This window comes from Rhinolophus hipposideros (genome assembly GCF_964194185.1).
Source record: "Rhinolophus hipposideros genome assembly, chromosome: 6".
Taxonomy (NCBI): domain Eukaryota; kingdom Metazoa; phylum Chordata; class Mammalia; order Chiroptera; family Rhinolophidae; genus Rhinolophus; species Rhinolophus hipposideros.
In genome coordinates, this window is record NC_138052.1 from 5,879,688 (window position 1) to 5,906,605 (window position 26,918).

Here is a 26,918-nt window from a genome sequence, read left to right on the forward strand (position 1 = left end):
GAAAGATAAATTAATTGTGCCGATATCCGATCGTGTTCACTGTGCTATTTTTATGACAGAGTTTTGCTACCAGATCTAAGCTATGTTCCAAAAATGAACCATTACTCCATGCACTGATATTGAATAGAGATCAAATTGAAAGTGAACTTAAGAGTAGCCATGATTAAAAGAAGAGATTATTTCAGCATTTGGATGGATGTGCAGTCAATAAATAGATTTTTGTTTAGTGAAGAAAATTGGGATGGGTTCAGGTTAAAGTATCTTCTGATATGATTGTCTATGAGTCCAAACTGTGGTGGGTTACTTTTAAGTGCTATACACTCATCATCTCACTTATCCACACAGAAATACTGTTGAGGTAGGTTTTATGCTTCCCAACCCCAAATGAGAAAACAGACTTCACAAAATTCACTAATTCGCCTGGGACCACATCGCTAGTATGAAATCCAGTGGGGTTTCAGATCCAGTACTGAAGCCAAATCCTGTGCTAATTCTATTAAGCTAACAGTTGGAGGGAGGACATTAAACAGAAAGGATTGGGGGGTTTCCATGTGCCTGCTAATTGAATGTCATCACTTTGTAGATGCCTCCTTTCCTTATTGGTGGTGGCAGAACTCTATCCAATGTGCTGTGGATAGATGTGCGGTAGGAATTGATTCCCATAGAAAGGTCTCTTTACCCAAGTCTTTGCTTGATTTGGGAATTTGGGGATTGGATACCAATTCCGAGACATCTGGAATGTTGGGTCTGTGAATTAGACATTTATGCCTTTCTTACTGTTTCTGTGGATCCCCACACTTCACCAACACCACAGAGAATTCCTGCTGCCTCTTCCAATGTCCTACTGTCAGTAATTTAGAGTCCATTTAAAATCTTCCTGATACACGAAAAAAAAAAAAAAAAAAAAAAACCATACACCAAAGCTGCTAGTGTTTCAGGTTTGAAAGTAAGATGGTCCCAGTGAAATTTCTCTATCTATGCTGGAGACAGGGACATTTTACTTTTGCTTCTAGAAAACTGAGCCTGACACATGATGCTGCAAATATATGTTATTGGCAAATATATGTTATTCTGCAAATATATGTTAAACTGGACCTAAATTTCACAGGGCAAATCCTAGCTCTCTTCTAGCTATGCAAACTTGTTTGAGGTTCTTAACCTCTGCACACCTCATGTTTCTCATTTGTAAATGAGAATGACACCTATCATTTCAAAATTATTGTGGGAAGCATGTTATATAATTAATGTACAAACCTTCACACAGTGCTTAATTCATAGGAAACAATAAACACGCTATTATTGTATCCTGAATAGTCCATTAAATATGTTCACGTGTGTCTTCCCCTTATATTTTGCAGAGGTTTCTGCTGTTTTTGAGGCTGACACTTCAGTTACTTACATGTTTCAAGAACCCTACCCAGTTACCAAGAATATAAGCCTTTCATCCTCAGCAATTTACGCAGAGTCGGCTCCATCTAAAGAAAACATTGCGCTTAGTTTTGTGACGGCCCAGACACCAAGCCTCTTGCTCTATATCAATTCTTCCTCTCAGGATTTCCTGGCCGTCCTGCTCTGCAAGAACGGTGAGTAATGATGCCATGAAGGCCTAGAGGATATCTCACTGGGCCAGAGGGACAGGGCCTGACCTCCAGAACTCTGCACAATTTCAACTACGTTTGGTTCCACGTGGACAGCTTATTTCCAGACCTCCAGCCAAACCCTTCATTAAACTTTACCTTTATGAGTTGGCGTTGGTATTCCAGGCCAGTGTCATTTCATTGCTGAAGTCTCAGATGCATTGACTTTAATTTGCCTCAACAGTGCAGCTGTAATTCTTTAGTATTTATTCTGTGCTGGAATCCATTAAGTGTAAAGGAGAAGATCGTAAGCATATCTGAATTTCAGAAGGACACTTGTCACATATATCCTGTCATATTTACTGCAGTCTCCATTACTGAGGGCTGTTAAAACAACTAGCATAAATGCAGGCTGTATTAACAGAAGGTGATTGCCTAGGTCTTGGAGAGAAGTAGTATATGTGAGTCATAACCTTTGGAAATATGGGTCTTAGTGCTGAGAATCAGATTTTGAAAAGAATGTGAACAAAATGAAATATGCAAAGATTGGAGGGCTAAGGGGGCTAAAAGTCACTGTATATGAGTAATGGGGAAGGACACTAGTTTTGACAGCTATTGGCAAAAGTCAGGTTTTCTTCCCTCACTACTCAATTCTACTCTGCAATAATGAAGACGATTGATATAGTTATGGCTAAAGAATGTGTGAAATCAACATCCTAGGGGACAGAACAATCATAATAGAATGGACGAAGAGGGCAAAGATGTGGAACCCCCTGGTCTGGTCTCAAAGCACACATCCCTGCACTCAAGAATGTAATCTTTCCTCTTCGTGTAATTTGCTGATATTATGAGATGAGTCTGGGCTTTAGAACCATCCACCACAGGCATGGAAGCAAGGAGGCTTGAGATATGGAGCATGCATTGTGCCCTCTCGAGGCTTAGACAGAGATTCTCGCTATATCGCTTACTCTACATGTCCGTGGGTTTATTCTTTTTTGCTTCATATAGCTTTAACTATTTACAACACTGAAAATAAATGATGTGTGGGCCTAAAGGAAGGATCAAAACTGGTAGGCCAGTGAGTTGAATCAGGCCTGAAGTACAATCATAGTATGTCCAACTAGAAGCAATAGGACTCTTTCATTCAAAGAACATGTTGGAAGAAAAAAAAAAGGACAGACAGAGAGCCTACTACCGTGTTTCCCTGAAAATAAGACCTAGCCGGACAATCAGCTCTAGTGTGTCTTTTGGAGCAAAAATTAATATAAGATATGTTATCATATTATTATATTATATTATATTATAGTATAGTATAGTATAGTATAGTATAGTATAATGTTATGTTATGATATGATATGTTATATATTATATTACATTATATAGTGTTGTTATGTTATCTTATGATATGTTCTATTCTATTCTATTCTATTCTATTCTATTCTATTCTATTCTATTCTATTCTCAAGATCAGGTCTTGTATTATAGTAAAATAAGATCCGGTCTTATATTAATTTGTGCTCCAAAAGACGCATTAGAACTGATTGTTCAGCTAGGTCTTATTTTTGGGGAAACACGGTATGATAACTGGTCATGCTAAGACTATTTGGTCTTGAAGAGCCTACAAGAGAGAAAGGAAACATTATGGGTTATCAAACCTCTTATTTATCAGCAGAACTTTGCATGATTACAACCATTATATCAACATATCAGTTCTTAAACTTTGCACCCATAATGTCTCTGTGAGGTTGATAAGGCTTGCTGAGGACACTGAGGCATGGATTTACTAATTAATGTAGGCCAGCCAGCTAATTCATGACACAGGTGGGAGTAGAAGCCAGGTTTTCCCTAAAGAATCTTTTGGGGATTGTCCCCAAAAGGCACATTTGTGTTTGTCAGATTGTGCCTATGGATATAGACAATGCATAACAGGAATCACTATATCAGACTACATATATACTAGTCAATATATATTATATATATATATATATATATATATATATATATATATATATATATATACAGTATATAATATATATAACATAGTATATTATATATAATATAGTATATAATATATATTTAGTAATATATATGTGTGTGTGTATATATATATATTACTCTGTGCTGGACACTCTTCTAATTAATGCACACAGTACTTAATCCTCACAACAATCCTGTGTAATTGGTGGTAATAATATACCCAATATACCCAATTTGTAGAAACTAAGACATATAAGATGTTAAATATCTTGATGAAGATCTCACAGAAACTTAGAAGAGCTGAGATTAAATCCTCTCTCCTGCGTCTGGTAGCATACGAGTACCCTGTATTCTTCACCACAAGAGCTAAACTAAGAGTGTTATTTATATTTCAAACATCATGTTTTAAATAAATTGAATTTATTTAATTGGAAAGCATGCTTGAATTCTGCCTTATCCCATTTTCATATACTCTAATGCAGGGGTGTCCAAACTTTTTTCAACATTTTTCACCAAGGGCCATATGCGGTAAAATATACAAACAGCCGGGCCACTCACTCAAGGTGAAGTACGTGTTGCCTCACCTGGTTTATTTAAGTAAACTAAATATATTTTTGGAATTTGCTGTGGGCCAATTAAAAATGAATTGCGGGCCGCAATTTGGACACCCCTGCTCTAATGCCTCACTTCATTCAAAGTTGTACTTGACCTCAAAGACATTTGCAAGGAGATACTGATGGCCTTTATTTGTTTGTTTGTTTATTGTTTTAAGCTTAGATATCAGGGCCTGTGTAAAAGTGCAGGCCTTTCAACTCATTCTAACTTAAGGTCAATGCATGTCCAAGACATGGTTAGTGATATAGAGAACCCCTCTCCTCATTTACCTTCAGAGAATCTACCCCCCAACTTCCCCTCCACTGCTCCCCCATCATTTCTCTAGGGAACTCTTACTGCAGTAGGCGGTGGTAAATACTCAGTGATTTAGGATTGAGGGCATTTCCTGCCGTCTCTCTTTACTACAGAGGCACAACTAAAATATGTGCTCATTCATTTATTCATTGAATTTCTGGGTAGTTACTAATCCCACTGCATAGTATCAGGGACTATAGAGACCAACAAAAATAAGCAGGATAGGGTTCTGTATAAACATGATGAAGAAAAAGAGACTCAAAAACTGCTTCAAACTTTCTGAAAGACAGTCTTGGATACATAAGGAAGTCAAGTTGCCCAGTTTTCTTAAGCAATCTAAGCAGAAGTTAGATTTTGCGTAACTTTAAGGATAAATCTCCTTGGAATTCAGGTATTATAATAGTAGAGTAAAATACTTGAGTGGGAGTGAATTTCTTGTCATTGGAGGTTATCAAGTAATAACTAACTGACAATTTACTGTGAAAAACCTAATAATAAGAATTCCAGCGGTGGATGACACACAAAAATAACCCCTGAGTGTCTTTCCAAGTCTTAGATTTTGTGATTCTTCCTTTCCTTGTGTAGTCTTATATTTATTATTTATTTCTTCCTGCTAGGGTTTCATTTGCAGATTTTGAAATGCTTCTATGAGGAATTAAGAACTGGTATCCTTACAGCCTGTTCCCAGTGTATGAATAGTATTTGGCCACAGACATAATTGCCAGTGAATAATATTGGTGAAACTGTATTATTAAGAGGGAGGAATATTTTAAATGTGACTTGGATACACTTTGATGAAAAAATATACCTCTGAAAATACTAATGGAAGTTAAGAATATTTACAGACAAAACAAAAGAAAGAAAGAAAAAAAAAGAAAGAAAGAAAGAAAGAAAGAAAGAAAGAAAGAAAGAAAGAAAGAAAGAAAGAAAGAAAGAAAGAAAGAAAGAAAGAAAGAAAGAAAGAATTAGGAGAACAAAGAGGGTAAAGGGTTAACTGGGAAAAGCCTTACTCTGCAAAGTTTTATATTAGATTGATTCATATTTCTCTGAGATGGAGTTAAGAGTCTTCTGTTAGTACAGGTTTCTACCCTTTCTTTGATTTAAGATACCTTTGGGAATCTGGTAGAAATTATGATGAGAGGGTCACTCTTAAAAGGAGTTCCTTTTGGTCTCTTCCGGAGGAAGAAAATACCCACAGCCATGTCATACAAAACCGTTCTGGTCTCAGCACTCTGGGTTAAAAAGTCAGAGGGCGAGACAGTTGTATGAACTGTGTAAATACTGCATGACATTCCTGGCTTGCAAATGTATTTAGTAAGAGTGTCCAGGATAGAGAAAAGAAGAGCAATGTGATTCAAAGTCATGTTTGCCAGTCTCTTTCTGGAAGGGATTGGATTTGGCAGCTTTGGAATTCTGCCTTGCCCTTTATCATATTTCTTGAAATTTCTCCAAATAGAGACTTATTCAGGTTAAACTGCTTCTCTCTTTTCAAAAGAAAACAGGTTCTTCTTCCTAAAGGAAGAAAAGGTTTTTAATTCCTGGGAAGGAAGAATAGAGGCAGAAGAGGAGGCATTTCTGGGTCAGGGTGTCCTTAGGAAAAGGTAATTGTGGTTCCATGGCCTGGGGCTTTGGGCCATAGGTAACTTCTCAGAGACGTGGCATTTGTAGGAGATGGGGTATTTGAAGGAGGAAAGGGGTCTCTAGAAGGAGACGAGAGTGTTCTGAAGATATACTTAACGTTCACAGCATTTTGTTGAGTGATGGCTCTGCCTTCTCCATGGTAACATGGAGCTCCCCTTCAAGCTTTATGCTTAACAAATACTTGAAGAATGTCTGCCATATGGCAGGCACTCTTTCATGTACCAGAGAAGCTGAGATAGATAGGATCCTGTCCTGACTTTAAGGATCTATCCTGGGGACGAAGACATAACATATATTAAGGATGGCAATATGATGTAGATGCTAGGATAGTCTGTTAGAATAAGACAAAGAAGGAGTGACTGATTCTTTCTAAGAGGAAGGCTCAGAAAAGGCTTCATAGTGATAGGGACACTTGTGTTGACCATGGAAGATAAGTAAGTGTTCTCTAAGCACACATCATTTTTTGAAATAAAATAAAATGTTTCTTTGTTCCTTATTTTATATTTTATTTTCATTGTACACACACACACACACACACACACACATATATGTGTGTGTGTGTGTGTGTGTGTGTATTTCTCCAATCAATTCCCTGTGCTATTTTTTCATCATTTGTCCTTCTCGGCTCCTTGCTGGTAGAAATAAAAATAAAAAAAATCAAATATGGAATATGTGCTATTTCTAAGGCCATCAATCTATGGTGAGATCATTTGAGTACAAAATCTAAATCTAAACAGGGTTGCTGTTCACCTTTCCCATGATGGCTGCCCACCTGCCCTGCAGCGCCGAATGGTTCCTCTGACTTTGCTTCAGCATTTCCTTTTTATCAATCTTTTTTTAACATATATATTCATAAGATGTACTGACTGCATTTGTGATTACACACACCTTAGAGGGAATAATAATGAACCCAGATACTTTACATTTCCAACAGACTGACTGCAGGGAGACAAGATAAAAAGGGATCCAGAGAGGGGGCATCTTCAACAAACCTCAACAGCTGCTGGCCAGGGCTGGGCTGACCCTTAGGACACTCCCGCCATGGCTACTTTCTCAGCGAAGGCCTTCAGAATTTAATGCTGCCTCCTGCCACCCCCTCTCTGACACCAACATATGGGCATATGCTTCACTTTCCCAAAGCAGCAGGAATCCTGATAAACAGACTGAAAAAAGCATGCCTCGGATGGCTTCTTTCCTTGGCCTTACTCTGACCACTTCAGTCTCTTGGCTTGTGTCGAGCAACACTTCGCTGCTTTTGAACTTAAAATTCTCCAAACTCTTCTGATATCTCCCAGACTCTATTTAAGTTGATTTATTTCCTACATTTCTGGGCTTCCTGACAATCTTTTTTTTTTTTTTTTTTTTTTTTTTTTTCTGGAAGATACAAGGTCCTACTCTCAGGTCCATTCTCCATTTCACAGTAATGCGGTTATGACACATTTTGAGAGAGCAAACAAGTGTCCTCACTTCTCCTTCCTAGAGAAAGGACATGATATGGGCAGGGATAAATGGCATCTTCAGTATCGTACAGTTAACCCACTGTGCCAAAGGGTGAGCCAGAGTGGAGAAGTAGAGAGGCATGAGGAGTGAAACTGCACCTGGGTAATTTTTCTTGCTTCTCTTCTCTTTGTTGTAGTAGAGTTTTTATGTGTTCAAAGGTCCTTGAAGATGGCTATAGACTGAATGGTGCTCCCTCCCAAATCCATATGTTGAAGCCCTGACTCCTCCTGTGGCTGTATTTACAGTAAGAAGGCAATTAAGGTTAACTGAGGTCATAAGAAAAGAGCCCTATTCTGACAGGGTTAGTGTCCTTATAAGAGAAGACACCAGAGTCTCTCTCTCTCTCTCTCTCTCTCTCTCTCTCTCTCTCTCTCTCTCTCTCTCTGTCTCTCTCTCTGTCTCTGTCTCTTTCTCTCCCTGCCACATGAGGACACAATGAGAAGGTACCCACTTGCAAGCCAGGAGGAGAATCCTCAGAGACTGAATTGGCTGGTGCCTTGAATTTACTGGCCTCCAGAATTGTGAGAATATAATTTTCTGATATTTGGGCCACCCAATCTACAGTATTTTGTTATAGCAGCTCAATCAAGCTAAGACAAAGATCAAATGAGGCAATGGAAGTAGATGTGCTTTATAGAATATAAAGTACAAAACACATTGTATTTTATTATTGAGAATAGTTAATAATAATGCTATGGAGATACTAGATCCTGTTGGTGGGTCCATCCTCAGATGGACCTGAATTGCAAAATGAGAAAATGCATGCTTGGGTTATCAGAGCATGTTTGTGAAGGCCAGGATTCAGAATAATTGGGATTACATTTTAATACAAAGAGGACATGAAAATTGCCCATTGTCTAGAAGCAGAGCACCTAATAGGTGAGACATTACCCTGAAGAAGTAGAAATCTGAGGCACAGGGTGCCCACCCTGCATAGTAGCTGCTGTCACAAGGCATAGGCAGCAACTTTTGATAAAAAAGCATGAAGACAAAAACCCTAATAACGGCTTTCCCTAAAAAATAACAGACCTTTGGGGAACCTGTCTGATGTGTCTACAAGAAAGAGAGATGGAGAGAAATACCAGGGGTGCCAAAAAACTGTATACGAGTGGACTCTTTGGTCAGCGTTGCCCAAGCAGTAGTTCGCCCTAATCAGAAATGTCTGGACACTGCTGGTAACCACTTTGAGCACCTCTTGTAAGTGCAGAAGTCAAAGGTGACTTGTATTCATCTTTTGTTAACAGTATATATTGAGTATTGCAATTTTAATAGTTTTTCTTTCTTAAAAGATGTATACATTTTTTTGGCACCCTCTGTATATACATTAAAAAAAAATAAAACTGAAGAGCAGGGTATATGTTCAGAACTAATGAAGACCTTTGCTCACTGCAAGACCAGATCCAACAAGATACAGCAGGGGAAACATAGTCACCCACTTGGGAACCCCCCACCTCAACCCTACCACCCTGGCTGTGCAACTGGCTGAGCAGAATGTGCAGTATCAAGGAAACCAAAACGGGGGCAGTGATAGCTCCCGAGTCAGTGCTGGAAGAGCCTGGGTGAAGAGCAGCAATTAAATACTAGTATGGAAATCAGGCTAAAAGAACAACAAAATAGCAATTAAAGCTATACACATCTATTAATACCTACTATGTACTTCTGCTAGGATCATCAGGTCAAAATACCACACACTGGTGTCTTAATCTACAGAATTGATCTTCTCACAGTTTTGGAGACTGCAAGTTGAGATCAATGAACCAGCAGGGTTGGTGTCTTGTGAGAGCTCTTTCCTTGGATTGCAGGTGGCTGCTTTCTCTCTGTTCTCTGTATGCTTACATGGCCTTTCCTCAGTAAGTGCATGGAGAGAGAGAGAGAGACAGAGAGACCGACCGACCATACTCTGGTGGCTCTTCTGTAAAGACACTCACCATATTGTTTCAGAGCTCTACCCTATAACCTTATTTAACCGTAATTACTTCCTTAGAGGCCCTATGTCCGAATACAGTCATACTGGGTGTTAGGATTCATCGTATGAATTTCAGGGGGACACAAATTCATAGTCTGTAGCACTTACCATGTGCTATATGCTGTCTTACGTGCTCACAATAGTAAAAGGAATGCGGTATGTGGTGTATCAGGATTCAGGGAGATTCTTGGGTTTGGATTCCATGTGTAATTCACCTTCGTAATGTCAGCATCTAGCTGAGTACCTAGCATTTAGTTGGCCTTTGTGTTCTTGGATGCAGTTATGTATTTTGAATCGAACAGGTGAAGAATGTATATACCTATTAAGTGTGAGGACGCCCCACGGAGTACAGGAGAAGATGTTCTCAGATTATAGAGGGGCCATGTGGGAAATAGAGGACAGCTTCTCTCAGTGCATCACTAAAGGCTTCCTGGTGCAGATGGGCATGCATATAAATTATATTAATGGAGTATTAATGTTCCTAATACTGTCCTTCCTGAGATTCCATTCTGTCACCTATAATATATGTGTGATGCAGGTTGTTTGGGCAGCCGGACTCTGTGGAGCCTGTGTTGTTTGATTTTATTTTCTGAGGGCCTTCGGGGTCTTCTCACTTTGTACTTTCCCAGTTTAAACAACTCTTCAGCAATTTCCAAGAATTGAGCAACTGTTCGTTTTTTCAACAGGACTGCTTACTTACAACTGTACAGTGAGAATCAAGAGAATTATTATCTATTCTAATGCTTCACTGTAAAAAGAGAAAAGGCATGCACTAGGTGTCTTGGTTTCTTTATCTATAAATTTGGGATAATTGCAGCGGTCAAGGGTCTCACAGCAGAGTCACTGGGGATTAGCAACATTTGGTTTGTAAAGGATTTAAAGGAACTCAGATAAAAGATGGGAGAACACAAAGACGTTATTACAAAACAGACCAAAGAGCTTGCTGGCTACGGAGCCACATTCTTTTATTTATTTATGTATTTTAAGCCAGCGACTGAATGTTTAGCTTTTGGACTAGAACTCTAATTAGAGGCTTAAGGATTAAGGAAGTAGTTATAGTCTGTGTGAAGAAAGCTTTTCTCAGAGAAAAGACATATTTTTATTCTTCTTAGACCACTTGACCTGTAACACTGACATCTCGAGACGCGAAACGAATTCCGCAGAAAGTCCAAGCTCAAGGCTTATCCAGTTCTCTTGGCAGTTAATTACCTTTTGGGCAGAAAGTGGGCCTTGAATTGTCATTATTTCTCTTAATTCAAAGTTATAGATGTGCTTCCACTTTAATAAGTACCTTGAACCTTTCCGTGTTTAGAAGTGAGGCCTGTGGACATGGAATCCCTCCCTCTCCTAAAGCTGTGGTGGAGATACATGGTGATGAGTTTTCAAACTTCCCAATTCCTAGCACACCCACAGGAGACCTTCCTTGGCCTCCCAGCTAGAAAACAGTCAATAGAAGCTGATAGTTATAGAGTGTCTAATGTGTGCCAAGGTGCAATTTCGCTACTTTGTATATACTAATTCATTTCGTTCTCACACATGGCTGTGTACTTACTACAACATTCCCCCATTTTACAGATGAGGAAACTTGGGCAGCCCATAAAAGAGGCTGCCAGACAACTCCTTATATTTGGTAAATTGTACTTTGGTGCACACAGAAGCACACAGGACTATCAAGTGAAAAAATAATGACTGTCTTATTGATGCCCATTTCTGTGATACAAGTTGCAGGGTATAGCTAGAACCCCAGCTCTGAGACTAGCCAGCTAAATATGATGGTCACTGTCAATTGATATTTCAAAATGAAATGGGGGAGTGCTACTTACTTGCAATAATTGGTTTTAATATTATTAATAGGACTAGGCAATATTTTTCAGAAAAATCACATGCTATATATATGCATGCGATTTACACATAAGAAATAAATGTATGCATTTATTGCCCCTCCCTTCTTAAACTCCTCCACAATAACATAAAGAAATCTAAATATATTTAAAAAGGTAGGAAGTCAAAATAGAAAACAAAAGACAGCAGAGCTTAGGATGGGTGAGCAATACCAACACATTTTAGAAATCAGACAACAGACGGAGGAAGACGGCTGGCTCAGCTCAAGTCTCTGTGAAGGCATGTGGAGGAGGGGCACATCTTGGGAGAGGCTCAGTCCTGCATGTTCTGTATACCACAGTGGCTGGGACGAGGCATGATGTCAGGGAGAAATTTTCACAGGGAGCAGTTCTGGACACACTTTTCCCTGTCCAGGAAGATAAGTAAGTGCCTCCTTTCCACCTCCATCCCAGAAGTCCGGAGACATATTCTGTCACACATAGAAATTGGACCAGAGTTTTCAAAGCTGAGGGAATCATTGAGATATGGAGCGTTAGACAAACATAAAGTGGCATCTATACACAGGGCTATGGGGCCCTTGGCCTTATTTTTTTCCTTCTTCCAAGAGCTCTTACAGTTAGCCTTTTATTTCCATGCAGTAGATGAGATAGTTCTTCCATAGAATTGAATAGTCCCATGAAAACTATGTGTGATAGCTAGAATTTCAGATATGACCCATTGAAAAGAGTAGTTTACCCACATGTCACCTGACAGTGAATCCCACCTGTTGACAAACTCAGCCCCTGTACATGGACTCCTTAATCCAATGTGTAATGTCTCAGACACAGATAACTAGAGCCATTGGACATTTCCATAATACCTCCAAAATGAAAGATAAAGACTAAAGTAATAAACAAACAAAGATAATTGGAGAAAACAGGAATAATGCAGGAGGCAAAGAAACATTAAAAACGTATCTTCAGAGAGATGGAAGAATATATAATTCCAAGAAACCTAAACATGGTACTTTAAAATAAAACTGGCAAACAAGAAAGAACTGTTGGAAATGCAGTAAAGGGAATTATTAAAAATCTAGAAGAAGTAGAAGATAAAATTTGAGAATTATCCCTAAAAGTTGAACAAAATGCAAAAAGAAAAGGGTACAATGAGGATAGAATAGAAAATCAGAGGATCAAAACATGGTGTTTAATATCTAACAGGATTTACAGAAAGGAAGACTAGATGGGAATAGGACATTAGCAAAGATACAATATAAAATACTTCATAGAATAAATTAATCTGATATAAAAGTATGCTTCCTTCCCCAACAGAGAGGACAGAAGAAGACACAGACCAAGGCACAGGCAAACCTAACTCTGCTAAATAAAGATAGGACCAGGACTGAGACAAGCAGGGAATGTCACAGAAACACTGGCAGTGTGAAGCTAATGGAAGGCCATCTTTACAATTCTTAGGGGAAAAGTTTCAGAAACTAGAATGCTGTGCTTAGACCAATTATCATCACGTGTGATGGAGGAAGAAAGACCATTTTATACATAAACGGGCAGAGGTACCTCATGTCATTGCTAAGGCTTCCTAAACACCTTTACTAAGATGCTACTTGACAGACATACTAGTTATCTAATGCTAAGTAAAAATATTATCCAAAACTTAGCACCTTGAAACAGCAAACACCACCTTACACAGTTCTGTGAGAGGTCAGGAATATGGGACTGGTTTAGCTGGATGCTTCTGGCTTATGGTCTCTTGTGAGGTCACACTCTTGGCCGCGCCACAGTGATCTGAAGGGACGGGACGGTCTACTTCCAAGCCGCGTCCCATAGCTGTTGACTGGAGCTTTCAGTTATGTGTTCTTTGACTTGTCAATAGGGCTGAACAGACAACATGTCAGTTGACCTTCCCCAGAGAAAGTGGTGAAGGAGGGGAGAGACAAGGAAAGAGGAGAGAGAGACAGAGACAGAGAGAGACAGAGAGAACATATCACGTAAGACAGAATTGAAATCTTTTAGAACCTACACTCAGCAGTGATACCTGGTATAATGTGACGTGGGAGGTTATATAAAGGTATGAATACTAGGAGGCAGGGGGTTATTGGGGGGCCATCTTAGAGGCTGCCCGCCACAATGGACTTTACCCAAATAAGTACATAAAAAGAAAGATATGGTCTCCAGGAAACAGGTCACCAACGACAGAGGAGGCAAGATGATTTCAGGATAACTGCCTTGCAGGAGTGCTAGTGAGCGGCCACTATAAGCCAGTGGTTCTTAAAGGGGCATGATTTTGTCCCCCAGGGGACATTTGGTAAGATCTGAGGATACTTTTAGTTGTCAAGATGAAAAGTGATACTGATACATAAGGTAATAGAAGCTAGGGATGCTGCTAAACTTCCCCAGGACAGCCATCCCCAAACACACACACACACACACACACACACACACACACACACACACACACAGAATTATCTGGTCCAGAATGTCAATAGCTGGGAGATTGAGAAAACCTGATCTAGAAGGAGGCATACGACAAAGGGCTTTTAGAGGAGGCTCTTAAAGGGCATATACAAGTCATAGATACCAGCAGGTGGTGATTTTTGCATCAGACACACGGCACGGACTTTGTAAACCAACCTGTGGCATTCCTGTATTGGAGACCTGGACGGATGGGCTCATATGTAACTGGGTCCAAAAAAGGTAATTTCTCATCTAATCATGATGGGAAGGCAAAATATAGTATGTAACACTGATAAATCAAAAAAATAGCAATATATTTAATAAAGCAATGTTGAAGGAAAATGACAAAAAAATAACAGAACTAAAAGTACTTGCATGTGAGGAGAAGGGTCTGGGAGTAGGAAGATGTGGAACAGGGGTTGCTTCTTCATGTTAAATCTTTGTATACTATTTGGCTTTTAAAATGCATTATTTTCATAAATAGTATTTAAATGCATAAAATAAATCCATTGCTTGAATATCAAGAAAGAGTTATACAGTTTTGTTAATAGAAAAGTAGTTCTGGTCCCTACCAATAAATACATGTAAATATGTAAAGGGTATTGGCTGGAAGCACATTCGATGATTATCTGCACAGTTTCACACACCCCTCATTTCCATGTTTTCAATTAGTGAATTCAATCCTTCCATGAATAAATGAAAGAATAAATAAATAAAACAATTTAATTGGAAACATTCAACTAACAAATGATTCCTCTTCCTATTTAAAGAGTTCATGTCAAGACTACTAAGAAGTGTCCTCACTGCCAGATGTATTTCAGGCCTTACACTCCATGAGCTTTCTAGATAGAGCATGACTACTTCTTCTCAGCCTCTGCAGGTATTCATACCCCATCCATACAGAGGCCCTTTAAATGTTGGCTGCCTTTCAAAAGTTGGTTTTATTGTGGGAGTTCAGGCTTTTTTGAAAGAAAGTTACACTCTCACTGAGATGTATCATTCATTCCCATGACTTCAATTTGTGAGTATGTAGATCTTTGTGTCTGTGAAAGCACTGACAGCCAAGTTCACTCTGTGGTCCCATAGACCCTTCAAACTTGGTGTGTTGTAAATTGACCCCACGCTTAACCCCACCCCCCAAAACAAGTGCACTCATGCACACACACACATGCACACAGACACACACGCACATACATACATACACTGCTAGTTCTTCTCTTGCTTGAGTTTTCCCTTTCTCAGATAAATGCTCCTCATTCCCTCAAATGCCCAAGACAAACACATGCCTCATCCACATCTTTCTCTTTCTCACCCCTCCAGAATCCGTCAATCGCAAAGTTTTATTCAATGTTTTTGCATTACATTGTATTTACTTCCTCAGTCTCTTTGATATTTGTCAAGTTTTTTGTATTTTTTTAAAATATTCCCACTGTGGTTATCTTCGTTCTGAATCAAGCTATTGCAATGGTGTCCAAATACTGTTCCCAACGCCTGACCTGTACCCTTTTAATTCTCTCTTCTGACCAGGTTGATTTTTTAAAATTCAAATATATTCATGTCACTCATTTTCCAATAGTTCTCCATTGCCCTTGGACTAATTCCCAAACTCACCCCAATCTTAGGTTTTGCTTTCCTATGAAGCTTCAATTCTAATCATTTTCAAACCCCACTGTACCCTTTACCCATATTGAATTATGCTCAGCTCATTGACCACATCGTGTCCGATTTCACCTCTGGGTAATTGCACATTTTGTTACCTTTGCTTGAAATGTTCTTTCCTTTCCCACCTTCCTTCCTTCTTTGCTGGAAAACTCTTGTTTTTTTCAAGTCTAAGTTCAGTGTCACTTCTGGGAAGCATTCCTGGTTCCCTCCCAAAGACGGTGTTAAGTGCTCTCCTACGTTTTCTGCAACGGCCTATGATAGAAATAGTCGCAATGTCTGTTAACTTGTTGGATCCACCACTATAACACTGATTAAAGGAACCAGCACTGGTCCCGCACCATTCAGGGGCCCAGTGTCTACTCACGATAAATATGTAGCCCTTTAGACAGCATTTAATGACAACTGGGCACTTTCTTTTTTTTTTCAAGCAAACGAGACTTTTAAAAAGCATATTTATAGGATTCATCTTTAAAGTTCACTGTCATATCTTTATGGTGCACTAAGGCACAGCTAAGAATCAAAGAGAATAAATTAAATTGAATAGCAACTTTCCTTAAAAGCACGAAGCGAAAATGAGAGGAAAACTGTAAGATTTTCCATTAGGAATAATCCATTCACTAAAAATGGATTATTCTTATCCTCTCATTTCTAATATTGATAGGTACATTTCCTCTCAAAGTATGTTAAGGCTCTGAGGAAAAATACCTTAAAAGAGATGCAATTTAAATCAGATAAAATATTGCTTTCAAAAAAGACAGAGGAAAAAAATGTGACCAAGTCATCAACTCCATAATGGAAATACTGCTCGGTTTTAGTTGTTTGTGTGGCCATCCTTAGGTAGGATCCTCAAAAAGATAAACGAGATTAAAGATGAAATGCCTGATGTTTCAAATGAAAGCACAACAATAAAAATCAAAGAAACAGCACTCATAAATCTCCTTTGAAGGTTTTGATTTCAAGCTTTCTGTAGCAATAACTGAGTAAGCCTAGGTGTCCTGTAACTTAGGCCACTGACATTTGTCAGACTTTTCAATAAAATGGCAATGAAAGACTAAATCCATGCAAGGTGGGAGATAAATTAGTACACAGCCAAAAGTCCTGGAGAAATAAGCACCAGTTTCGTAGCTGAAATATTTTTTGATAAAGTAATAATCCCTTGTAATCTCTCTCCAGCTTTAAATAACAGCCGGTCTTTGTGCCGGCAGTTTAATTTTGTTGGCTGCCCTTGTCTTACAAATATATTTAGTGGAGTCTGGAATATCACTTTGTGCTGAAAGCTGAAGCCTTTGTCATGCGGAAGCTAGGCAAAGGCAATAAATCAAGGATAAAGTGAAAAGGAATAGAAATGGGCGATCGGAAAAGTATTTCCCCAGAGCTGGAGAGCGGGCTTTCTTCTCCTGTAAGCAGGTGTATTGCATCAGTCATGTCTTCCTGCTAAGTGCCTCTGTTGTAATGATATTGACTTATATCTACATTGCACCCTGGTTGGCACCGCTCCAAAGTGCTTAAGATGCATCTCTGGGAAATACATGCTGAAAATAGCATCATGAAAATATACAACCCCAGTTTGCTTTCCTTTTTTTTTTGTTTCCTCCTCTAAGATTATTCTTCCCAGGAAATTGCCCTGAGATGTCCAACCTTAGCTTCTTCTACTTGTTTCTTCATTTGTGTCTGTCCAATTAATAAGTGACTTTTGGAGCTACAGGACCACTATAAATTTAAAATTATTAAACCAGGACGAATATACTACATGATTTACATGTGCCAAGTTGGTACCTGCTGAAAATGGATTACAGAGAAAGAATGATGAGATGTTTATAGGGTTTTGTTTTACCTTTAGCAACAAAAAGTAATAACACTCACTGTGCTAGAAAGCCAGAGAGCTGCGTTTGTGAATCAGTTTCCCACTGCTGAGTAACACTTTTACACAAACTCACTGGCTTGAAAGCGCCCACATTTCTCATCTCACACGTCTGTTGCATCGGGTCCACCGACAGTTTATTGGGACTTCTGCTCAGGATATCATGGATGGCAGTCCGGTGTCAGGTGGGCCGTGGTCTCATCAGAGCTTCCACTGGGGAACGATCTATGGCTAAGCTTCCTTGGGTTGTTGGCAAAAGTCAATCCCTTGGGGTTTTAGAGTTGAGGTCCTGGTGTCTTGCTGGCTGTTGACCACGCCTTGCTCTAAGCTCCTAAAGGTGGTCCACAGTTCCCGGCCACCTGGTACTCTCCATGGGCCTTCACAGCTCAAGCCAGCAGGGTGCACCAGCATCTAGATGAATAGATTAATCTTGAAATGTAATCACAAGTCCATCCCATTATCACTGCTTGAGTCTGTTTGTTAGAAGCAAGACACAGGTCTCACCTACAGACAGAGTTCAGGTTTACATATAGGGTGTGAACCTAGGGCTCACCTTGGAGTCTTCCTACCACATTTCCGGGGCTTCTTCGTCATTAAAAATGTGATACTTTTACATTCACTCAAAGCAATAAGAATGAATGATTTATATAAGCATAAAACAAAATTGATAAATCTCACAAACTTAATGTTGAAAGAAACCAGACATAAAAATGTATGTTCTCTATAATTCTAATTTGTTATAAATTTCAAAAACATGCAAACTTAATCTATGCTGCTGGAAATCGTAAGTGCCTCTGTGGTAATGATATTGACTTATGTCTGCAAGTGACAATAAGAGGATGGGAGGGGGCGCAGGGGTTCTGGAATGGTGTTTCCTGGGCTACATGTATTTTATTTATGAAGATGTGTGCAGCATCATGCTTCCAACATGTGCACTTTTCTAAACGTAAGTGTAATCATGCATTACACTTCAACAAAAATTAAAACAAAACTAAAGAAAAATCCCTGGTAACCTTAAACTAGTCACACAATTTCCATGGGCCCCAGTTTTCTAATCCTTAGCATGAGGTTGACCTTGATGATGGTCAATACAAGGTAGAGTTGTATGGAATATTAAGGGGGCTGTAACGCTTATTGGATGACTGTAAAGTGCCCAGGTTTCATAACATTTTCAACGCCATTCTTACTGAAGGAGAACACTGTGCAGTCTGCACGTGTTTCCACTTATAGAGGACTGGCCTTGGGAAATCAAGTTAATCTCAATGAATGTATGTTTTCTTAAAGTCTCTTTCACCTCAGAAAATGTCTATGACCTATTGATTTGACAATTTCTTCAGACCCAGCACAAGTGGCATAGCAAGGGTGGGGGCAAGCAATGGGAGGGGAGGGGTCTGATCTGGGGGCAGGCAAAAAGGTGCATTGTGGAGAATTTAAAGTGATAATCCAAGTGGAAAAATAAATTGGTCTTTTTTTAATTCTCACCACGCACCTACCACTCTAAGTGATACCGTTGATCTAACTCTTGCCCACTTTGCAGCTCCATCCCTGTTCCTAACTTGGTGTGTCACTGCCAAGAATGGTTAAGCACGAGGCTACATAACTAGCTAAGATATGAGTCTCTACGTTGGAAAATGTAACAGAGAAGTTGAGACAATGGATGTGCATCAGCTAACTAATGTCTATTCCAAGACCCCCGTCACAGCAGGGTCTGGATTTTCAAACAAGGCAGGACACTTAACGTGTCCTCATTGGTCTCTCAGATTCCTTCTCCAAACCCACTGATTAATTGTGACCTCTGGAACTATTAGGTAAGTGGCTCCTAGTGATGCTAGCCTAAATTAAAATTGGAAGTGAACTCATGAAATAAATCTTCAATTTAAAAATCCTCTTCAAATCCTCGCACCTGAAACTTCAGAAGAACGTTTGCACCCAAGCACTGCTGACCGCCTCCATTGCTCCAGGCTCAGCGCACTCACTCAGAAGCTGTGACCATCTGATAGGTCTCCCTCCCTATGCTCTTGCCCTGCAGCCAGCCTCTCTCTGCAAAGCATGCACAGGTGTCCCTTCACAGTATGGGGACCCTCACATCTCTCCTCAGTATACAACTGTGCGATGATTTTTCTTGTCACTCAGAAAGAAATCCAGGTTTCTTCCTGGCCCTGTTGTCATCCTCAATCTTTCCCACCTCCTCTTCTGGGCCTGGCTCACCCATCTCCTTACCATTCCTATAATGTACCAGCAGGCTGATGCTTTGGGCTTTGTACTAAGTTTCTATCTGCCGGCAGCCCTCTTTCAACAGATGCCACATGGCTCAGTGTCATCTAGACCCCTATTTGAGACTCCTCTCCTGACCATTGGCTATAGTATGAGGTCCCCACGGAGTGGGGTTTATAGAGATCACAACATCTCTGAGTCAGGTCCTACACTTCTCTCTCTGCCTTCTATTCTGCTTGATGTTTCTTCATCAGCTTAACACCTGGCACTATGTTCTACATTTACTGATTTGTTGCCTACCATCAAAACTAGAATATAAGCTCTGGGTGGCTGTGCTTTGTATTTTGTATCTCCAGGAGCTAGAATGGAATTCAACACGTTGCAATCATTCACTACATTATTAGTTGAATGAACAACCCAAAGTTAAGTTTAGCTTTTACATTAGTCATGTAAGATCACCACCATCACCACCAGGGTTCCTGTTTCCTACTGGTACATTTGTTTCTAACTAATCAAATGTCAATATGGGTCTGTTAGACTCCATGACCTGAGGTTTCTAAGAACTTTTAATCACCCATCACACCAGTGTTTCATCATAATTTTATTTTTTTTAAATCAGTAGACAATCGGTGCTGCTGTTAGTGGAGCCCCTCCATGAAATCAGCATTCACCGCCGTGTAGAATTAAAATTATCTTTACAGTAAGAGTTGGCCAGTGGACCTGATGAACAGAGATTTGTTTGAATAAGTTATTCCTCTACCTTCAGTGCTAAATTTGAGAACCTAATTAGAAAATACAGAATTAAAAGAAAGAAATGAGAACAGAAGTAAAAGAATGCTAGAATAGCAACACTGTAAAAAAAAAAAAAAAAAAAAAAAAAAGCACCTGAGAAGCAGAGATAGGGAGAAAAAAGCAAAGCAGGAGGACATCCACGCCACCATGATACCTGTTCCTGGACTTCCTGTCAATACTAACTCACCCCATACAGCTGCTCAGTTACCAACTGTCCTTGACTGGAAATTATTTTCCTGGTTCCCATGCTTTGCTTTGCCCATATAAACTGCCTTACTTGTCAGGCCTCCCTATCGCCGGATTTTAGCCTGGTCATGCAATTGCATGCCACCTTAAAGCCTTACAGCAACACAACTGTGTGATTTGTACACTATCTGCTTGACATCCCATTATGATTCTGCCCCTAGATGACCCTTGGTTCTGTACTCTGCAGCCTCAGGTTCATCACTCCCCATCTTCCTGCCTCATATGGGTTCTCAGAACCTCTGCTCAGTTACAGTTTCCCAGCCTTTTGCTTTGCTGGGTTCGTGGGAGAGGTTTAGATAGGGGTGTTCCGGGCCTCTGATTCTCCTGATTTGTACTTTTTTTCCATTAAGAGCCTTCGTTTCCTTCATTACAACGTTATCCTATTTAACTTTTTCTCATCCTTTGAGACCAGCATTATGGACAATTTTAAGCAATCGATTAAACAAATAATTATAGTCATACTATTGTGTATTTAGGGAACATAAATCATCTGAAGAAACAGCATGAATGTCTTTGCATGCATTTTTCATGGCAAAACATTATGCAATTAGCAGCCCCTTTCCACCTGAATGTATTATAGCCATTTTTGAAAAAGTATGTCTGTGTCCAGAAGTTTAGTATTTTTTCTTTAATACAAGAAAAAGAAAAGAAAACAAAAACCAAGGCTGCAGACAGTGAAATCAGAGAAACAGATCAACATCTCAAATGATTTCTAGGCACGCTGAGTCATTTCAGTCCAAATCTGTGATATTTATACAGCAAATACAGATGTTATACTTATTCACTTCTAGAGCACTTGCTTAGCTTATATGGAAAACTTTTGTGGGATATTTTTGTTAGACTACGCATGTTTTGCCTACTGAGAAAAATTTTAAACCAAAACACTACATCTGGCAGAAACTGAGGTAGTGCATCTTAGTTGAAAACTTCAGGAAGCTATTTTGATAGTCACCGAGTCCCGACTGCATGGATATGTGTCCAGCATCGTGCAGAAATGTGGGGATAGAGAGGTGCGTAGAGCACTCTGCCTGTTCTCACTGAGCTCATGGTCTTACAAAGTGAAAATAACACGCAAAAAAGAAATTCTATATTTGTCATAAATGCTATGATTAGTGCAACCGATAATTAATCACCCATACAGGGAAACTTCAAGCAGTAAAATGGAGTTCTAAGTATAATTTCACCCTCATAACTGGTGTCATTTGACACTGTTTCTGGAACAATTGTTACATGGTCACTTTGGCTGCAGCTGACAAGCACGGGTATGGGGACTGATTCTGGGAAAGCTACCTGAGACAGCAGATCAGGTGCTAAAGGAACGCAATGCCTCATTGCCATATTGATCTTTAGAGGGCAATCCTAATTATTTCTGAGCTGCTGCGTTGAGTGCCGGATCACCTTCTAAAACTGACCCATTATCATATGCTGCCAGCAGCCCCTATGCCCGAAACTCCCCTCACCCCCTTCACACATTCTACCTTAGCAAAGACTCTCACCACAGTACCCCATGCCCTACAGATTCAATGCAGAAACAGTTAAACAGAATAAGGTTTTTATAAGCATCTAGGGTTAAACTCTGCCCTTATTGCAAACTAGCCGTGCAACTTTTTGCATGCAAATGAGGGAAATTCTCCAACCTCAAGAAGGAAAACATGTGTTCCTGCTCACATTGTTCTTTGGTGCCCCCATCAGACTAAAGTATGGCATAGATAATAGAAACAGGCAGACTTAGGGATAAACTCCAGCTCTGATGTTTACAAGCTGGGAGACCTTGGATAAGTCCTAGCACTTGTCTGAACCATAATCTCTCCATTTGTAATAACTACTGACAGAACCAACAGTGATAATAAGTACAGTATGTGAAGTGCCTGGCAGAATGTCTACCACAAAGTATGTATCCGTAACATGGTGAGGAGCTGCTGTCTTTATAATTACTGGTGTGGTTTCTGACTGCACCATGGGGCTGGCCGTGAGCAGCAGCTCTGATGTTCTGTTAGAAAAGGGACCGTGCCCTTTCCTAGAACCATCTGGGAGTCGTCATTCCTTTTTTCCATCTTTGCGTGTTATTTTCAATTTTCTTGCTCAAATACCAGAAACAGTTTGCTGCTCATTCCCCTGCTGCATTCCCAAACAGGAAGCAGTGTGCTTGGCTGGCAGGTGTTGGCTGTTTGACTGAAGGAATAAACAAAAAGCTGTGATGACACAGTTTGCTAGAATGGTTTATCCATTGTGTTCAGTGAGGGGGTGTTATTAGTTACCAGCTCTTTCTGCAGGGTGCCCAAGGCAAAACAGTAAGGAGAGACATTACTCATCATTGGCGCCTGGTGAATGATGGCATGAGAAAACCTGTGTCATTTCAATTATTTAAAATACTATCTTGTCCAGAGATGGAAACTCTCATGGCAACGCCCACTGATTAGTAATTGCTGCTCTGGGAACAGTTGGGAAGCTACTTGGCCCTGGTTCAAAGGAGGACATGACTGATTAGTGGTGTCTGCCATGGACGGAAGGGCAAAGAGCACATATGCTCATTTATGGGTGTACGGTCCTAATCCCTGAATTAATTGCCAAGCCAAGGAACTATCATGCAAGCAAAAGATCTTATACTTTATTTATTAATTTATCCATTTTCCAATAGTTCTTGTATTTCTGGAGCTGACAAATGACACAAGAATTATTTAAATTAATATTGTTTTTTCCCCAACCCCTTCTTTTTTTCTTGAAAACAATAAACTTCTAATTTGGCAAATATTACAGCTACTCGTATAATCTCAACCATTGTAAAAATGGGAGAATGGCCAATAAAGAAGACAATGGGAAAAGTTGAAAATTATTGGACAATGAAGATAATAATTATTTAAGCCGTGTCTTTTTAGAGTTCTTGTAAAAATACCATGTTCTACTAAGGTCTGCCTATCATCTATTTTATCCTACACAGAGCATAGGGTATATATGATCTCTTCTCCTTAATCATAGTCAGGAGAACACATTTATATCCTTAAAATAATTGTAAAAGTAATTTAGTTGCCTACAATATGAGCAATATGAGCTATTCACTATCGGTTTTGTTTTTGTTTTTCCGGCAACAAATATACTTGTTTGTGAGTTTGTATCCAGAGATAGGTATGTCAGAATTGGGAATGATTTCATAAAATTGTTGATCTAAAATCCCAGTTAAGCCTACTCCCCCTCAGGAAGATTCTTTACAGTTAATAGGGCAAAGCTATGAGAATCAACTACAGATATTTGATATTGATTGTAGAACAGCCCCTTGCTGTGTGAGTAGAGCAGAGATAGTAAGGTCATTACAAGACTGGAAACAGAACCTTCATGGGGAGAAATAAATGTATCATAAAGGCTCTTTCTTGATCTAATACAAACCCCTTCCCAAGAAGAACAGCTTTTGAGATGGGGACACTTGGGAGGTATAATTTAGGGCCTAGAGGTGGCCACTGATCAGTCATCTTTTCTTCTGGAATCTGGGAGGAAGAAAAGAATTCTGCTTTCTTCAGAAAACCTGCTGACGTATCTGCAGTAGGCATTCTTGTAATGAGGCCATCATGATGGCTCCTTCAGCACTTCCAGGGACATCTGGAATTAGATCAATGTGCATGGTGTGTGGGATAATTCTGTGATCAGGATACATAGCTTTTATTAGAACTTCAAATGCGTCTTTAACTATAGAAAACTAAGAAGGCTCAGGAGTCTGTCTATCACATTGGTTTATTTAATAAAAGAGAATGAATTTAGGGAATTAAATCTCTATATTGGTATTCTTGTATTTTAGTATGCTTTGCAATTTTTATATAACTGAAGTACTTGCATATTATGTTAATTTAATTAGCTTTTTTTTCCCAATGGAATTTTTCAAAAAAAAATCTGAATCATTACATTTTGAAAGCTTACCAGATATTTATGGCTACGTTAAATTTTAAAAACTAAAAAGAGGTACTTTATTTTAAGAAACTTTATGACCATATCCCCACCCTGTTTAAAACATTTCTGAATCATTCAATCTTGTTTAATTTTATTTTCTGAGTTACTAGTGAAGCTAAATCTCTTACATTAGTTACATGGCCTTTTATCAGTGTGAGTTTGCACTCCATGGGTGTTCACATAAGTTGATAGAGTAGGCTTAGAAGAGGGAGCGGGATCCTCAGGAAACCAGGAGATGTGTCCTGTAGGAGTTAAAGAGAGCAGGGTTTTGGGGGTTCTAAGATGCCCACTGACTCCCGGGATCACACCAAAATTACAAATAATTATAGAACAATCACACTCAAGAATCATTTGATGACTAGCTGAACAGAACCCCTACAACTAGGGATATAAAGAAGAAACCACATTGAGACTGGTAGATAGGGCAGAGATGTAAAATGGCTGACCCCAAACCCACAGAGAGAGGCTGAACAGCAGGAGGGACACCTCGGTGGTGGAGGTCCACCAGGAAGAGGGAAGGGTCCCAACCCTACAGCAGTCACCCCAGCGCAGGGGTCCTGTGCCAGGAAGAGGAGTTCACATGACGCTGCCAGTGAAAATCAGCAGAGACTCCACCCGTTTCAGTGAGATGGAAGGCAGCTGGAAACCCAGACACCCTTTTAAAGGGCCCCTACACAGATTCACTCACTTGCAAACACTCACCTGGTTTCTGGGGAAGGGGTGGCAACTTGAGAGGCGCCACAGACATTCGGGGAAAGACTGAGTTGCTTGGCTTCTCAGTGAGGCCTGGAGGGACTAGCCATTGTCCCTGTGTGGAGCCTGTCTCATGTGTAGCCTACAGGAGGCGTCATGTTTTCCCTGTTGAACCCTCCCCCAAAAGGCCAAATCCGAGCCCACATTACTCTGAAGAAATCCATGTGTGTGCACCACCTTGGTGATGCGCTGGGCCCTCACCCTGCACATCTCGTTCTACATTGCAGGGCCATTCACAGCTACTGAGGAGACAGCTGTCCCCCATAAGCTGCAGAAGTCTTTTACAGCAGCAGATGGCTCATAGCGGCGAGGGAAATTTTGGTGATGGGCCATGAACCACAACCTGTGCCTCCCTTGAGCATCTCCTGGGGACCTGTGGGCCTAAGGCGAGCAGTAGCTGGCCGTGGTGTTCTCAGGGCATTTTGTGAAGTGGTCACAGGCCAGACACTGAGGCAAAACTTAATTTGCATTAACCTTGTGAAAAATCACAGGCCACAGCTCGTGACTCCGTGGGCTTGTGCCCACCAAGCAAGTGCTACATCTCCGAAGGCACTCTCCACACCAGCCTAGCCGGTGCAGCTAGGAGGCTCTTTCAACAGCTGCGCCTTATAGGCAGCCAGTAGGTAGCAATAGGCCTAGAGGTCCCTGGGTCATTTACTATGTTGCCCCAGGACACATACTAGTAGCAGGTGGCTTCAGTTCTTAGTGACGCTAAACCCACATGCCACCACATCCAACACAGGCAGCACCCAACCACATATAGCTTTGTAGATCCTACCGGGTAGCCACAGGCCAGTCCCAGGCAAGGCTGAAATTGGCCTGCATTGGAATCCCTCCCAAGATGCACCAGAAAAAACACACCCAAACACCCACTTGAGACGAAACCAGAGCACTACCCAATTAGTCCCACAAGCAGCATACCCAAAGGGTAGTCTCAACTGGCACAAAAGCTTGCAAGGGCAAATCCCCCTCTGAGGGTTTAGTCCCTACATAGCAGCTCATAAACTGTGGCCATAGACAATCCTTATAGTCAGTCAGTCTGAGGGTCAATCCCACCCATTGACATGCCAAAAGCAATCAAGGCTCAGCTACAATATAAGAACTCACACAACACACTCAAGGGACACTCCTGGAACACACACACAGGATATCAGGGAGACTGAGCCATTAGATCACACAGGACACATATTAAATAAGGCCACCCAGCAAAGACTGAGAGACATAGGAGCTCTACTTAATACATAGAAGCAAATACATAAAGGCAGCCAGAATGAGGAAACAAACGAACAAGAAAAACAAGAAGAAAAAACTGCACACCCCAAATAAAAGAGCAGAAGAAACCACCAAAAATAGAACTAAATGAAAAGGAGGTCACCAATCTACCAGACACAGAGATTAAAATTCTAGTTATAAAAATACTTAAGTAACTTGGTGAGAATTTCAACAAAGAGCTAGTAAGCATAAAGGCGGACCTAGATATCACAAAAAGAACCAGTCAGAAATAAAGAATACAGTAACTGAAATGAAGAATACACTGCAAGGAAACTACAGCAGATTAGATGGAGCAGAGGATCGAATCAGTGCTTTAGAAG

General features: G+C 40.1%; 1 protein-coding gene across 4 annotated transcripts in view; it reads left to right on the plus strand.

Moving 5' to 3' along the window:
• CNTNAP5 (contactin associated protein family member 5) overlaps positions 1-26,918 on the plus strand; it is an 800,511-nt gene that overhangs the window by 689,642 nt on the left and 83,951 nt on the right. For all 4 annotated transcript variants that reach the window (XM_081051146.1, XM_081051149.1, XM_081051147.1 and 1 more), the window contains one exon: positions 1,359-1,583. In XM_081051146.1, the coding sequence (XP_080907272.1) occupies positions 1,359-1,583 (225 nt within the window). The remainder of the gene's footprint in view (positions 1-1,358; positions 1,584-26,918) is intronic.